Source organism: Ailuropoda melanoleuca, chromosome 3 (genome assembly GCF_002007445.2).
Source record: "Ailuropoda melanoleuca isolate Jingjing chromosome 3, ASM200744v2, whole genome shotgun sequence".
NCBI classification, from domain to species: domain Eukaryota; kingdom Metazoa; phylum Chordata; class Mammalia; order Carnivora; family Ursidae; genus Ailuropoda; species Ailuropoda melanoleuca.
In genome coordinates, this window is record NC_048220.1 from 5,160,676 (window position 1) to 5,176,167 (window position 15,492).

A 15,492-nucleotide genomic window follows, 5' to 3' on the forward strand; every position below is an offset into this window, starting at 1 on the left:
GGGGCAGGGGCGGGGTTGGCGGCCGAGCACGCGAGAGGCTTCTCCGCGCAGCGTCTCCGCGCGACTAGCCGCCGGGTGCCATGGCCGCCGATCCGCGCGGGAAGGCCGAGACTCTGGCCCTGAGGCGGCGGCTGCTAAGGTACCGAGACGGCGGCGCGGGGCGGTGCGCGCACGCACGACGCACGCACGTCCGGCGCGGAGCCCGCGGAGCCCAGGGATCCCAGCCCCGAGCTTCGAGAGGGCTCCAGCTCCCCGGCCCGCCAGACCCGGCAGCCAGCAGCTGGCCTCCGCGGCCCCCTCCCGCGCTGCGTCCTCCCCGGGCCGCCCCCAGCGGCGGCCGCTGCCCGACTCTGGGCAGCCTCTGCCCCTCGGAGAAGGCCTCTGCCCTGGCACCTGGGAGGACCTCCCGCAGGGTTGGCGCGCCCCCAGGACCTGGGCCTGAGGGTGACCCGGGAAGGGACTGAAAGTTCGGACGGAGGGTGGGCATGGGGGGAAGAGCGTTTCCCAAGAAGCCTTAGAAAGTCTACCTGTGACCTGTGAGGGGGACTCTCCGCGGCCCTTGGGGCGTGAGGCAGCCTCTGGCTGAAGCTTGGGGCTGACACCCAGCGGGGTGGCAGAGACGCTTGGCTGGCAAGGACTACTCAGGGCTGAGCGCCAGCCACCTGATGGGGGCGCCCTCCCTCACACCCATCCCAGCAAAGAAATACTGCCCTAAGGAGCCCCCGTGAGTCTGGGGCAGCCACCTTTCCTTGGGATCCAAGGGAATGACGTGGGCCTGTGCAGAAATGAGCAAGGCCGTAGCCTTTGCAAATGACTTAAATAATTTCAGTTTTAGCAGCTTCTTACCCATCACTTTCCTCCTTTTCAGCCACCTATACGGTGGGGGACTAGAAGCAGGGAAGCACCACTGTGCCCTTCAACCTTTTGTCCCTTCCAGAAACTGCGGGGGAGGGGGTTGTGGCTGTGGTGAGTGGACTTTTCCCTTCAGGTCTTCAGACATGGTGTCCACTTCTTGCTGTCCCCACAGCGATTCTTGCAGACTCTTTTATCCGGAAGATCCTATTAAGATTGTCCGGGGCCAAGGACAGTACTTGTATGACGAACAGGGTGCAGAATACCTCGATTGTATCAACAATGTGGCTCATGGTTGGTATCATCCCTCAGGCTGGCGGGGCAGGGGAGCGGGCTGAGGCTGTGAACCTGGTCCCAGGGGGATCCTGAGATTGCAGAAAGGTGTGGAGAGCTTGGGTTGAGCTGAGCAGAGGAGCCCAGTCTTTCTGGTGTAGCTACTCTTGACTTTCCAAGTGGTAGCTGTGCTGAAACAGACAGAAGTCAGAAACCTAGGTCTGAAGTCCAGTCCCACGTGGGACTGATGGTGAACTCAGCGTCAGTCAGCCTGGCCATGACCAGCCACACAGCAGGGCCCTGGCCAGGTGCTGGGGGTCATGGCAGGGCTTCAGCCCCAGTGACTTTCTCAGGTGCTAAGGAAACTGAGGTAGGAATTCAGTTACCCAGGTGGGGCCGCCAGAGCTGGTGGAACGAGGGAGTCTGTGACCCACCAGGCACATTAGGGGTAAATGAGATAGAGGTTAAAAGCGGGGGGCTCTGGTCCAGACTATCTGGGTTCATATCCCTGCCCTCCACTTACTTTATGATCTTGGGCAAGCTACTTAATTCTCGGTGCCTCAGTTTGCTGATCTGCAAATAGACATGATCATACTAGCTATTCATCTCAAGGTGTTTTGGAGAAATAAGTGAGTTAATTCAGATAATTTGCTTTGAGTGTGCCTGGCACGTTGCGAGCTCTCAACACATGTTCACTGTTAAAATCCGGGCTGTTGGCAATCAGCATTACCTCCAGCCCCCGCTGACTAGTTGAAGTCAAGCCTGCAGACAGACACTCCCCACATCCTGTCTTTGTCGAACAGGCCTCCAGAAGCTTCCCTAAAGACAAGGATTTTCTAGGTAGGGTTTCTGCCAGCATTCTTTTTCTTCTGCCAGAATCTCAGGGACTCCTTTCCAGGTCTCCCTTTCCAGAACCGGCATCTCTGTCCCACACACACACACCCCGTCTTGAGACTCCCCTCTTTCCTCTCCACCTCTCCCGCACAACTTCTCTCCTCCGGCTGGGTTTATGGCTTGGGGCTGGGGGAGGCGCAGTGGGACCGGCTGAGCAGTGACGGAGGTGGCTCTCTCCTAGTTGGACACTGCCACCCTCTCGTGGTCCAGGCAGCACACGGACAGAACCAGGTGCTCAACACCAACAGCCGGTACCTGCACGACAACATCGTGGATTATGCGCAGAGGCTGTCAGAGACCCTCCCACAGAAGCTCTGTGTGTTTTATTTCCTGAATTCTGGGTAAGTGGACTTCGGCCAGCCCCCCCCACCCCACCCCACGCCAGGCCAGAGGGTGAGACGGTGGAGACAGACAGAACTGCTCATGCAGGCAAAACCTTGTGTGGCGGACCCAGTGCGCGCTGGGGGAGAGGCAGCCTTGCCCCGGCCGACCCTGTAGACCTGGGCACTGGCTCTGTCGGATCCAGTTTTCTGGTCTCTTTGTAAGGCGTGCCATTTCCTCCGTTCCATGATCGTCCTTGGGGCTTACCTAGGTTATACATTCCTTTATTTTTGCCTTATGAGTACACCGGCATAGCTGGGGGGCTACGGCCAGTGTCAGTGCCCACAAGTCGCTCGTAAGGAACAGAAACATCTAGGGGTCCTTCACAGAAATGCAGAATTCCTAAGGGGAGTTCATTGTCTGGAGGAGAAATGAGGGCCCTGATGAGGCCAAGAAGCAGTTGGGGGTGGGGGGCCGGGCCTGCTCGGAGAGGGTCAGGGAAGGCTGCCCTGAAGGAGCGCTATCAGGCACAGAGCTGATGAGCAGGAAGGAAGCCGCCCGCCCTATTGGAAGTGTTCTTGTCAGGGTTCCTCAGCACACGGAACAGCCTGTGCAAAGGCCCTGTGCACACTTGAGGACCCGAAGGGAGAGGAGCGGGTAGGAGCGGACACATTCCAAGTGAGAAGTTTGTTTTTATCCTGAGCATTCAGGAAGCCATCTGAGGGTTTTAATCAGGCAAGTGATGTCATCGAGGCCGAGGAAGAGCGAGAATGGACACGGTTAGGCACCGGTTCAGCAGCCAGGTGACAGGTAATGGTACCTCACACCCAGAGTGGCAGTGGGGACAGAAGCGGCAGACAATGACGTGTGCATAGAACCAGCCCAGCCTGCCTGGGAGAGAACACTCCCACAAACCCTGCGTCGTGGCGTTTGGTTTATAGTAATGAGTATTCACATCATCCTTGTCACCTTTATGCACCAGTCCCCGGTCATTTCTAGGAAGTAGAATTTCCCATCTTCGCTTTGCAGATGAGGAAACGGTAGTTCAGAGAAATGATCCAGCTTGCCCGGGGTCATCCACGTGGGAGAAGGCAAAGCCAGAACCAGAGCCTCTCCGGGAAGAGCCAAGAGTCAGAGGGTCCAGGAGTCAGAGCTTCCTGGGCTGGGCAGTGGGGGCAGGGACGTTGGCTGGTTGACTCCACCACATTCAGGCTGGATTCCAGGAACTTCCACGTTGCCAAATCCAGCGGTCTCTTTGCTGTCTTTGTCTTACTCTGTCTCTCAGCAGCCGAGCCAGCATTACCACTCTCTGGAAGTCCTCTCTGGTCTTGCTTCCAGGACACTTGGTGCGCCGGGGTTTCTGCCAGCTTCTGGCCACACCTCCGTCTCTTGTCTCCTCAGCCCACTGCTCCTCCTCACTTGCTCAGGGCCGTTCCCGAGCAGCTGTCTCTCTGAGCCCTCTGCCTGCGTGATCTCATTCGTTCCTCTGGGCTTACATGCATCCGCGTGCTGGTGATTCCCAAATTTGTGTTTCAAGCCCAGATGCCTCCCACGTGTTCCAGCCTTGAGGTTCCAACCGCCCACTTGACTTCTGGACCGTCTCCAACTTGATGTGTACGAAAGGAGTTGGTTGTCTTCTGCCAACACCTGGTGTGGGACCATGGCACTGGCTCTCCCAGGCATTCCCAGGATGACATCCCCCCCCCCGCCATCCTCACCCTGTCTCTGCTCCAGGCCCCCTCCTCCCAGGCCCCCAGCGTGTCCCCGTCATCTGACGCCGGGTTGTCTTCTACCTCCGTCCATCTTTCTGCTCTCCATGATGTCCTAGCTCTCCTCCTTGTCCCCCACACAGCCAGAGGCTTCCTCCCCAGGTGGGAGCTAAATCATGTCCCTTCTCCGATTGAAACTCTCCAGGGGCGCCTGGCTGGCTCCATTGGTGGAGCACATGACTCTTGATCTTGGGGTTGTGAGTTCAAGTCCCACTTTGGGTGTGGAGATGACTTAAAAAAATAAAATCTTAAAATAGAAACAAAACCCTCTTCAACAGTTTGGCACAGCACTGACAAGAAAATCCAGCACCTTCCAGGGCCCTGTGTGCAGGGCCCCTGAGTGTCTTCCCCCTTCCTCTCCCATGCTGCCCCTGGCCTCCCTTGTGCTGTCTCGGTTCTCTGAGCACACCTGAGCACTTTTCCTGCCCAGGGCCTTTGAGCATATTGCTCATGCTGCCTAGAACCTTCCCCCTGGGGCCTCGGTTCAGGTGGTATCTCCTCAGAGTTTTTCTCTGACCCCTGTATTAGGTTGGGCTGCTGTAACACACCACCACAGACTGGGAGACCTAAGGGACAGAAATGTATTTCCCCTACTCCTGCTCTCCAGCATCCAAGAAGAAAGGCTTAGCAGCTTTGGCTTCTTTGAGGCTCTCTGCCTGGTTTGTGATTGGCCGCCTTCCTGCTGTGTCTTCACTCGGTCTTCTGTGCCTGCACGCCACCTGTGTCTCTGTGTGTCCGCAGTTCCTCCTCTTAGGAGGACACGAGTCAGACTGGCTTAGGGCCCAGGGTCCGCTCTGCCGACCTCTTTTGAATTGAATCACCTCTTTGAAAGCCCTATCTCCAAATACAGTCATGTTCTTAGGTGCTAGGGGTTAGGGGTTCAACAGGAATTTTGGGGGACACCATTCAGCCCATCATACCCCTTTATCTACAGGAAGGCCCTGTGTGGTTCTCTTGGGGACACTTACCAAAATGATCATCCTTTCCTTTTTTGTTTTTGTTTTGTTTTGACTTGGCTTGGCGTTCATGACGCATACTAGAATGTAAGTTCCAGAAGGGCCAGGACCATTTGACATACTCCTTGCCCCCGCCCAGCTTGTAGCACGTAGAAGGCATTTGATAAAATTTTCATTGAATGAATGAATTCTAATGACCCACAAATGGCGTTCTGAGAATCTTCTTGCTGCTGGAAGGGATCCTCGTTCCTCCGGGTTTCTCTGTGGGAAGCAGGTATCTGGGAGGAAAGCCCCAGACAGCTGTCTGAGCAGTGCCCTCCTTTTCTGTCATAGGTCAGAAGCCAATGACCTGGCCCTGAGGCTGGCCCGCCAGTACACAGGACACTGGGACGTGGTGGTATTAGACCAGTAAGTGCCCTTTCCAGAAGCCTGGGCCCACCATTTACTGGGGCTCAGTGAGGCTCTAGTTTTGAGTGTCTTGGGCAGGAGGATGAAGGGCTCAGGCTCCTGGAGGGAAGCATGAAGACCTGGCCATAGAGACACCCCCACGTACACCAGGGGGGGCTCTTCCCCCCGGGCCTCTCTTCTGGGAGCAGAGGATGCTTTGTAAGGTGGTGAGACTTCACTCCACGTTTTAGGTATTAAAATTGTCCTGACAGTATTGAGTATCTGCTGTGCACGAGGCCCGGGCTAGAGCATTATCCCACTGGGGATTCCATACAGTTCTGTAGGAGGAAACCACTCCCCACCACCACCACCACAAGTTCACAGAGGAGAGCACTGAACCCCGAGAGATCAAATGATTAGTCACCGTTACCTAGCTAGTAAGCGGCCTCTCAGGCAGTCTTGCTCCCAGGCTCCCAGGCCTGTGCTGGTTCCCAGCCCTAGGACTGAGGGGCTGTGTCCGGTTGGTCTGCCCTGTGGCTCCCGAGGTGGGGAGACAGTTGTCAGGGCCAGGGCACAAAGTACGTGCCACCCGGGCCTGAGCCCCCCTTCTTTCTCCTCCTCAGTGCTTATCACGGTCACCTGAGCTCCCTGATTGACATCAGTCCCTACAAGTTCCGAGACCTGGATGGCCAGAAGGAGTGGGTCCATGTGGTATGCACTGCCCAAGCGGGCAACAGGTCGGTGCGCACCCCCTGGCCCGGATGACACGGCGCTGTCACTCCCCACAGGCACCTCTCCCAGACACCTACCGGGGTCTTTACCGGGAGGACCACCCCAATCCAGCTGGGGCCTATGCCGGCGAGGTGAAGCGCGTGGTGAACAGCGTGCAGGAGAAGGGCAGGAAGGTAACCGCGTCCGCACAGTCTTCGTGAACAGAAGGCAAATGTCATTTCCTCTGTTGTCAGCGCAGTGCTGGATAGCGGGGACCCTGGCGACACTGGAACCGGGGCCCACCCTTTAGGAATCTCGGAGGAGGTTTACGTGCTCAGCAGAGAGTTTAGCTAAAGACCTGTCCTGGGTGTTACAGGAGTCCAGGGGCCCGGGCTGGACGGGTGTGGGTGCGAAGGAGGGTCCTTGGAGGAGATGCTGCAATGATTGCTGTGGTGGGGTTAGCACTCAAGGTACGGGCTGGGGGAGGAGAGGAAAGGCATCCTAAGCAGAGGGGTGGCCTGCAGGGGAGGAACCCCGTCAGTGTGGGGCCCGGCTGAGCTGGCAGGAAACGAGCTGAGAGAGGCAGGCAGGACCCCCGTGCCACAGGACCACAAGGGCTGTGTGAGGGGCTGGAGGGTCAGAGGGAGAGTGACGAGACAGGGGGATGCACGTGAATGGGGCCAGCCTGCTACCATAGGAGGCCCCCCCAGGGTGTTGGGGTGGAGACGGAGCGCAGGAGCAGAGACAGGAGAGGCTGTGTGGGTCTGGGGGAGCAACGGCCGTGGCAACAGCAGTGGGAGGGAGTTAGCTCTTGGCGTGACAGCTTTCTGGAAGGCCTCACTGACAGCTGAACGCAGGATGTACGGCCGAGACAAGCAGGCGAAAAAGCCAGAAAGATTGGCAGAGCCAGATCAGGGGAGCCTGGAGTGTGCATTTCAGATGCTTTGCCTCCACTTACAGAAAACCAGGAAAGAGATGGCTCCGGGGACAGTAGGGGTGGCCGGTTCCTGCCCCATCAGCCTTCCGTCTGGGCCGTGGTCTCTTACGCAGTTCCGAGACCCGACATAGCTTAGAGGTCATGGCTGTGAGAAATGGGGTCACTGAAGGGGTTTAAACAGGACAGTGATGAGTTCAGTGACTGGACCAAGGATCGCCCTGGTGGCTGGTGGAGAACGACTGACTGGAGGAGGCATCCCATTAGGTGACATCTGCGGGAGGCCGAGGCAGGAAGCGGCCCCTGTGCCAGGAGGCAGGTGTGTCTGGATGGAGGGGAGGCGTGGGGGCACAGGCGGTGGAGAGGCAGAGGCCGTGCTGACCAATGGATCACGGAGAGGGGCCACGTCTCTCTCGGTGGGGGTGATGGGAGTCACCAGTCGGGGCAGGGAGGGAATAGGCTGATGAGGGAGAAATCAATGGCTTTCATCTGGGATGTGCTAAGTACAAGGAGTCTGGAGAATTCCACATGCTAAGAGTTGGTTTGCGGCCCAAAAGAAAACCCAGTCACAGACCAGATGTGACCTGGAGGCCGAAGTGGCCACACAAGCGGTTCTGGTGACCCGTCCCGCCAGGAGCCAGTCCTGAGCCAGCATTGGCAGGATGCGCCCAGCACACCACCCAGTGCCTCCCCAGTGGTGTCCCCAGCATTCTGTCTCCTCCGCAGATCGCAGCCTTCTTTGTGGAGTCTCTGCCCAGCGTTGCAGGGCAGGTCATCCCCCCAGCCGGCTACTTCCCGGAGGTAGCAGAGTGAGTAGCTGGCAGGGGGGCCTCAGGGAGGGCAGGGCTGTAATAGGGCTTCCCGACCTTTGTTCCACACTCCAGCCTCAGCTTGGCCTGTTCGCCCGAATTTTGAGAAATAGTGGTGGCCCTGAGAAAGCCAGCCCCCTGCCTCATGCCTCAACCTTAGAGCTGGCAGAGCCAGGGTTGGGAGTCCAAGACCCCCCCGGCTCCTGGTCTGATCCCTCTTACCACAGACCCCACGCGTCAGCTGTCTGTCCTCTGTCACAGGCACATCCACAGGGCCGGAGGGCTTTTTGTCGCAGACGAGATTCAGGTGGGCTTTGGCCGAGTAGGCAAGCACTTCTGGGCCTTCCAGCTGCAGGGAGAAGACTTTGTCCCCGACATTGTCACCATGGGCAAGTCCATTGGCAACGGCCACCCCGTAGCGTGCGTGGCCACAACCCAAGCTGTGGCCAGGGCCTTCGAAGCCACCGGTGTCGAGTATTTCAACACGGTGAGTGACAGCTCCGGGGTACAGCAGCACTGCGGGTTCTGCTCGGCCTCACCTGCTTGTCCTTAGTGAGCACAGGCCCCAGGCTTAGCACCGTGCCCAGCGCAGAGACTCCTCAGATGCTGTTCTCGGGGGTTACCGTCGGTTAGAGGAGAAAACACACCACCTTATAAAACCGGCATCAATCCAAAGACTGTCACAGGACATCATGCCTTGTGAAGTATACAGAAAGAATACGAGAGACCCGCTCTCCCTTCCAGCAGGCATGACCTGCTCTGTGCCAGGCCCTGTGCCTGAGCCGATGCAGATGTGTGAGGAGCTCCGTCTGTTTGGGGGACGAATGGTCTGGGGACAGAGTTGACATTCCAGTAGGAGCTTCGAGGGAGACATGGCTCCCCGTCCTTGGGGCACAGGCCGGAGAGCTTTCCCTAAGTGAAGTGGGTCCTTGCGTCGCAGGAGAAGCCACAGCGTGTTCGCTGGCTGAGAGAACACACGGTGGGGGACGGGAGCATGGTGGTCACCAGGGGCTTCCTCAGAGCTGAGGAGTCGGGACCGGTCGGGAGGGCCGTGACGAGCCATGGAAGGGTCTCCACTGGGGAGAGAGGACATGTGAAATACACTTTAGAGAGATCTCTGGTGATCAGTGTGGAGAAAGAACCAGAAGGTGGGGAGACTGATGCAGGCAAGGGAAGAGGAGGCCCAAATCTGGGCACAGGCCACAGGGAAGAAATAGGAAGGACAGCGTCGTGGGAAGGAACTCACTGTGACTTCCCAAAGAAGAGCCAGTTTGAACTGGAGACGGAAATATGTCGGGATTGAACAAGATGGTCGAGAGCTGGCAGAGAAGGTCGTGAAGGGTGAGGGTTGACCATTCAGCATATCGTCACCCGACGCCCAGGGGACATGCAGACAGAGCCTCTGCCCTGGACAAGCTCCCCGTTGGGGGAAGACAGACCCACAAACAGACCCCTTGATGGAAGGGGTGGGATGTCAGCGATCAGCACAAGGGACATGGGTGGGGGGACGCCCCCCCAGAAGAGGTGTGGGAGGAGTAGCCCTGGGGCAGGAAGGAGTGTGTGGTGTGGGGTGAAAGACCATGCAGTAGAGCGCGATCTGGCTTTTTGTTTCTTTGTTTTAACCTGCAGTTCACATAGTTAGATCATATAAACCTCTGTCCCCGCACGGTCCTCTCTTCGTTAACCAGTTAACGGGTTACTTTTATTAGTGTCGTAAGCATCCAAGAAGCCATCATTCCAAGTAAAAGTTGGGCCTTGGACGGTAACCTGCGTCTACCCATACGGCCACCCACGGTCCCGTCTCATTGTGCCCTGTCCCCCCAGCCCGGCTACCACCTCTGGCTTCATTGTTCATTCTAGTTGTTTTTTACCCTTATAAAAAGTGTATCGTGCTGGGGTTCTCTTTGGAGGTTGGTTTTTCCACCTAAACATGATCTTACTCCGAGTCGTCCTCCTTGCTGGTCACCGAGGTCGGCCTGCTTCGTGCTATCCCACCACGTGACTGTGCCGTGGTTATTTGTCCCTTCCTGGTGAGGAGCTTCGGGGGTTGTTCCCATGGTTTGTGCTGCTGTAAACAATGTTTTTATAAGTTTGTATTGTGCACGTGCAAGAGTTTTTCTTAGGAATAGACCTAAAAGTGGACTTGCTGGGTCATGGGGTCTGTGTTCTCTCTCCATTTTTAAGACATGATGACTTCTGTTTTCCAAAGTGGTTCACAAGCTACCAGTGGTGGATAAGAGATTCTGTGGGTCTCCTTCCTCTCAAACACCTTTTAATGTTTGCCAGGCCAGTGGGGTGTAAAATGGTATCCCCTCAACTTGGGGAATGGTCTTGACATGCCATTCCCTAGTTTCAAATTATGTGAAACATCTCTATGGGTTTTTTTCTTATTTTAATTTAATTCCAGTTAACATACAGTGTAATATTAATTTCAGATGAACAATACAGTGATTCAGCACTTCATACCTCACCCCGTGCTCGTCACAGCAAGTGCATGCCTCAGTCCCCTTCACCCATTTCAGCCCCTCCCCACGCCCTCCCCTCTGATAACCATCAGTTTGTGCTGTATAGTTAAGTCTGTTTCTTGGCTTGTGTCTCTCTCTCATTTTTTCCCTTTGCTCGTCTGTTTTGTTTCTTAAATTCCACATGAGTGAAATCATATGGTATTTGTCTTTCTCTGACTGACTTGTTTCGCTTAGTGTAATACTGTCTAGTTCCATCCATGTCGTTGCCAATGGCAAGATTGTGTTCTTTTTTATGGCTGCATAATATTCCATTGCATATAGATACCACTTCTTCTTTGTGCATTCATCAGTCAGTGGACACGGGCTGCTTCCCTATCTTAGCTATTAGAAATAATCCTGCTATAAACGTAGGGGTGCATGTATCTCTTTGAATTAGGGTTCTTGTAGTCTTTGGGTAACCACCCCATAGTGCAATGGCTGGGTCATAATGTAGCTCTATCTTTAACTTTTTAAGGAAGCTGCATACTGTTTTCCAGAGTGGCCGCACCAGTTTGCATTCCCACCAGCAGTGCACGAGGGTTCCTCTTTCTCCAATCCTCGCCAACACCTGTTTCTTGTGTTGATGTTAGCCATTCTGACAGGTGTGAGGTGATAGCTCCTGTAGTTTTGATTTGCCTTTCCCTGATGGTAAGTGACGTTGAGCGTCTGTTCATGTGTCTGTTGGCCACCTGGGTGTCTTCTCTAGAGAAATGGCTTCTGCCCATTTTTAAGTTGGATGATTTGTCTTTGGGGTGTTGAGTTTTATAAGTTCTATATGTATTTTAGATGTCTTCGTATGTTTATTGGCCATGTGTTTCCTCTTCTGTGAAATGCCTGTTTTTTCTTTTGCCCATTTTTTGATTGAGTTACTAGAGGTTTTCTTATTTATTTGCAGGAGTTTTGTGTGTCTCTATATATGCATTTGTGTGTGTGTATATGTGCATAGGCACACATATATATATTCTTGATATTAGTCCTTTGTTGATTGTGTAGGTTGGATCCCTCAATAATTTTCAGGATATTCTAAGTTCAAAACTATGAGGACCGGGGCACCTGGGTGGCTAGTCGGTTAAGCATCCGACTCTTGATCTCAGCTCAGGTCTTGATCTCAGGGTCATGAGTTCAAGCCCCTCACTGGGCTCCATGCTGGGAATGGAGCCTACTTTAAAAAAAAAAAAAAGTGTAGGGGCCACTGCATTATTCAGTTCTAGGTTTTCCAGATCTTTTTATTATTATTAACTTCTGACTAATGACACTGAGATCAAAGGTCATGTCTCTAAGGTGTGTTGAGGTGGTTTGTTACTTGATTGTTCTACATGTTCTTAAGAAAAATGTGTATTCCCTAAATACAGAACTCTGTAAATGTCTCTTAGGTCACACTTATTAATTGTGTTGTTTGACTCTTCTGTAGTATTGCTGGATATTTTTTCTACATAACCTATTACTAATTGAGGGCTGAGTGTAGAGATCTCACAATGATGAAAAACTGATCTATTTTTCCTTGTAATACTGTCCACTCTTTGCTTTATTTCATATATATTTTAAATATATACATATTTTTTATTTCTATATGTTCATTGGGAATTGAATCTTTTTTTTCTTAAGATTTTATTTTCGAGTCATCTCTACACCCAGTGTGGGGCTCACACTCACTACCCTGAGATCAAGAGTCACGTGCTCCACCTACTGAGCCAGCCAGGTGCCCCGGGAATTGAATCTTTTTCTTTTTTCTTAATATCTTATGTATTTATTTGAGAAAGAAAGAGACAACATGAGCAGAGGGAGAAGAGAGACAAGCAGACTCCCCGCTAAGCAGGGAACCCGACGCGGGGGCTCTATCCCGGGACCCTGGACTCATGACCTGAGCCGAGGTCAGACACTTAACCAACTGAGCCACCCAGGAGCCCCTTGAATCTTTTTTAAAATTTGAGGTATAACTGACATATTACTTTCAGGTGTTCAACATCATGATTCAATAGTTGTCTCAAAATGATCACCAAAGTAACTCTAGTTAACATCCATCACCTCACATAGTCACAGACTTTTTTTTCTTGCAATGAGAACTTCTAAGGTCTACTCTCTTAGCAACTTTCAAAAATACAGTAGAGTATTATTAACTCTAGTCACCATTCTGCACATTATACCCCAGAACTTATTTATTGTAACTGGAAGTTTGTACCTTTTGACCAACTTCACTCATTTTGCCCATCCCCCCCACCCCCACCTGTGGCAACTACCAGTATGTTCTCTGTATCTAAGAGTTCCATCTCGGGTTCGTTTTTTTGCTTTTTTTTTTTTTTTTTAAAGATGTTATTTATTTCTTTGAGAGAGAGGGCGAGAGAGAGCACAAGAAGGGCGGAGAGCAGCACAGGGAGGGAGAGGGAGAAGCGGGCTCCCTCCTGAACAGGGAGCCCAAGGCGGCGTTCAATCCCAGGACCCTGAGACCGTGACCTGAGCCAAAGGCAGACACTTAACCGACTTAGCCGCCCAGGCGCCCCTGTTTTTTGCTTTTTGTTTTGATCCCACAAATAAGTGAGATACAGTATTTGTCTTTCTCTATTAGACTTATTTCACTTAGCATAATGTCCTCAAGGTACAGGGCATGCTGTCGCAAATGGCAAGATTTCCTTCTTTTTTATGGTGGGATAATAATCCATTGTGTATATATACTGCATTTTCTGTATCCATTCAACCGCGTGTGGACCCTTAGGTGGCTTCTGTGTCTTGGCTACTGAAAATAGTGCTGCTGGGGCACCGGGGTGGCTCAGTTGATGAAGCGTCTGCCTTTGGCTCAAGCCAAGCCAGGAGTCCAGGATCCTGGGATCGAGTCCCGTGCCAGGCTCCCTGCTCAGTGGAGAGCCTGCTTCTCCCTCTCCCTCTGCTGCTCCTCGTGCTTGTTCTCTCTCTCTGTCAAATAAATAAATAAAATACTTAAAAAAAAAAAAGAAAAGAAAAGAAAAAGAAAATAGTGCTGCAACAGACATGGGGGTGCAGATATCTCTTCAAGATTTCCTTCCGATAAATACCCAGAAGTAGAATTCCTGGATTATATGGTGATTCTATTTTAAATTTTTTGAGGACCCTCCATACTGTTTTTCATGGTGGCTACCCCAGTTAACATTCCCACTAACAGTATACGAGGGTTCCCTTTTCTCCACCTCCTCACCAACCCTTGCTGTTTCTTGTCTTTTTGGCAATAGCCATTCTCACAGGTTGTGAGGTGATATCTCATTGTGGTTTTGATGATTGATGTTGGGCACCTTTTCGTGTACCTGTTGGCCATCCGTATGTCTTTCCTGGAAAATGTCTATTCAGATATCCTGCCCATTTTAATCGTATTCTTTATTTTTTGGCCATTGAGTTGTATGAATTCTTCATATATTTTAGATATTTGCTTCTAATCAAATAAACGATTTGCAGATATTATCTCCCATTTGGTCAACTGCCTTTTCATTTTGTGGATGAGTTCCTCTTCTGTGCAGAAGCTTTTAGTTTGATGTAGTCCTACTTGTTCATTTCTGCTTTCATTGCCTTTGCTTTTGATGTGAAATCCAAAAAATTGCCATGATGTCAAGGAGCTTACCACACATATTTTCTCCCAAGAGTTTCATGGTTTCAGGTCTTATATTCAAATCTTTAATCCATTTTGAGTTAATTTTTATGTATAGTGTAAAATAGTAGTCTAGGGGTGCCTGAGTGTCTCAGTCGTTATGCGTCTGCCTTCGGCTCAGGGCGTGATCCCGGCGTTCTGGGATCGAGCCCCACATCAGGCTCTTCCACTGGGAGCCTGCTTCTTCCTCTCCCACTCCTCCTGCTTGTGTTCCCTCTCTCGCTGGCTGTCTCTCTCTCTGTCGAATGAATAAATCAAAAAGAAAAAATCTTAAAAAAAAAAAAAAAAGTAGATTTCCAGGAATTCAATCTATCATAAGGAATAATTTTTTCCTAATAATGATTTTGGCTCTTAAATTGTATTTTATCTGATGTTATGGAGCTTCTGCAGCTCTCAGTTAGCTTTAGGTATGTTTAACAAGCATATATCTAGAATTTGGGTTTTTTTCCAGATCTTTTAATATTTGACTTTAAAGTGGTCACTTTAGGCCACTTTATGTGACAGAGAGACAGCGAGCGAGAGAGGGAACACCAGCAGGGGGAGTGGGAGAGGAAGAAACAGGCTCCCAGCGGAGGAGCCTGATGTGGGACTCGATCCCCAAACGCCGGGATCACGCCCTGAGCCGAAGGCAGACGCCTAACGACTGCGCTACCCAGGCGCCCCTAGGCAATGTAAATTTAATGTAACTTTTGATATATTTATGCCTCTTGATAACATCTTCATTTATAATTTCAGTTTATCATACTTTTCTGTCTCTTTTAATCCTTCCTGTTTTATTTTAGTATCTGTATTAAAACTATTTCATCCCAGGTTCCTGGGTGGCTCAGTCAGTTAAGTGTCTGCCTTCAGCTTGGGTCATGTCCGCAGGGTCCTGAGATCGAGCCCCACATCAGGCTTCCTGCTTAGTGGAGTCTGCTTCTCCCTCTCCCTCTCCCCCTGCTTGTGTTCTCTCTCTCTCTGTCAAATGAATAAATAAATAAAATCTACCAAAAAAAAAAAGTATTTCATCCCAAATTATTTTCAGTGCAAGCCTTTACATTGCAAACTTTCTGAAATCTTATGTGCCTAGGAATATTTTTATCAGACCCTCATATTTAAATATTTTAGCTAAATATAAAAATCTAGGTCCTATTTTCCTCCAACATGTTAAAAGTATATTCCATTGTCACCCTGCATGTAGTATTGATGTAGAAAAAGCTTGAATCATCCATTCTTTTTCAATTGAAATATAATTACATACCCATAAAATTCACTCTTTTTTTTTAAAATGGTTTTTTATTATATTATGTTAGTCACCATACAGTACATCCCCGGATTCCGATGTAAAGTTTGATGCTCCATTAGTTGCATATAACATCCAGTTTACCATGCAATATATGCCCTCCTTACCACCCATCACCAGTCTATCCCATTCCCCCACCCCCCTCCCCTCTAAGGCCCTCAGTTTGTTTCTCATAGTCCATAGTCTCTCA

The 15,492-nt window shown here is 51.5% G+C and overlaps 1 protein-coding gene across 3 annotated transcripts in view; it reads left to right on the plus strand.

Moving 5' to 3' along the window:
• Window positions 1-27: 27 nt before the first annotated feature.
• PHYKPL (5-phosphohydroxy-L-lysine phospho-lyase) overlaps window positions 28-15,492 on the plus strand; it is a 33,625-nt gene continuing 18,160 nt past the window's right edge. Inside the window, exons 1-8 of one of the 3 annotated variants that reach the window (XM_034655866.1) lie at window positions 28-139; window positions 1,028-1,146; window positions 2,201-2,360; window positions 5,399-5,473; window positions 6,076-6,163; window positions 6,241-6,357; window positions 7,824-7,906; window positions 8,168-8,393. In XM_034655866.1, coding sequence (XP_034511757.1) covers window positions 81-139; window positions 1,028-1,146; window positions 2,201-2,360; window positions 5,399-5,473; window positions 6,076-6,163; window positions 6,241-6,357; window positions 7,824-7,906; window positions 8,168-8,393 — 927 coding nt within the window. In that variant the 5' untranslated portion in view covers window positions 28-80. The other 2 variants (XM_034655867.1, XM_034655868.1) reach the window with 2 other exon arrangements.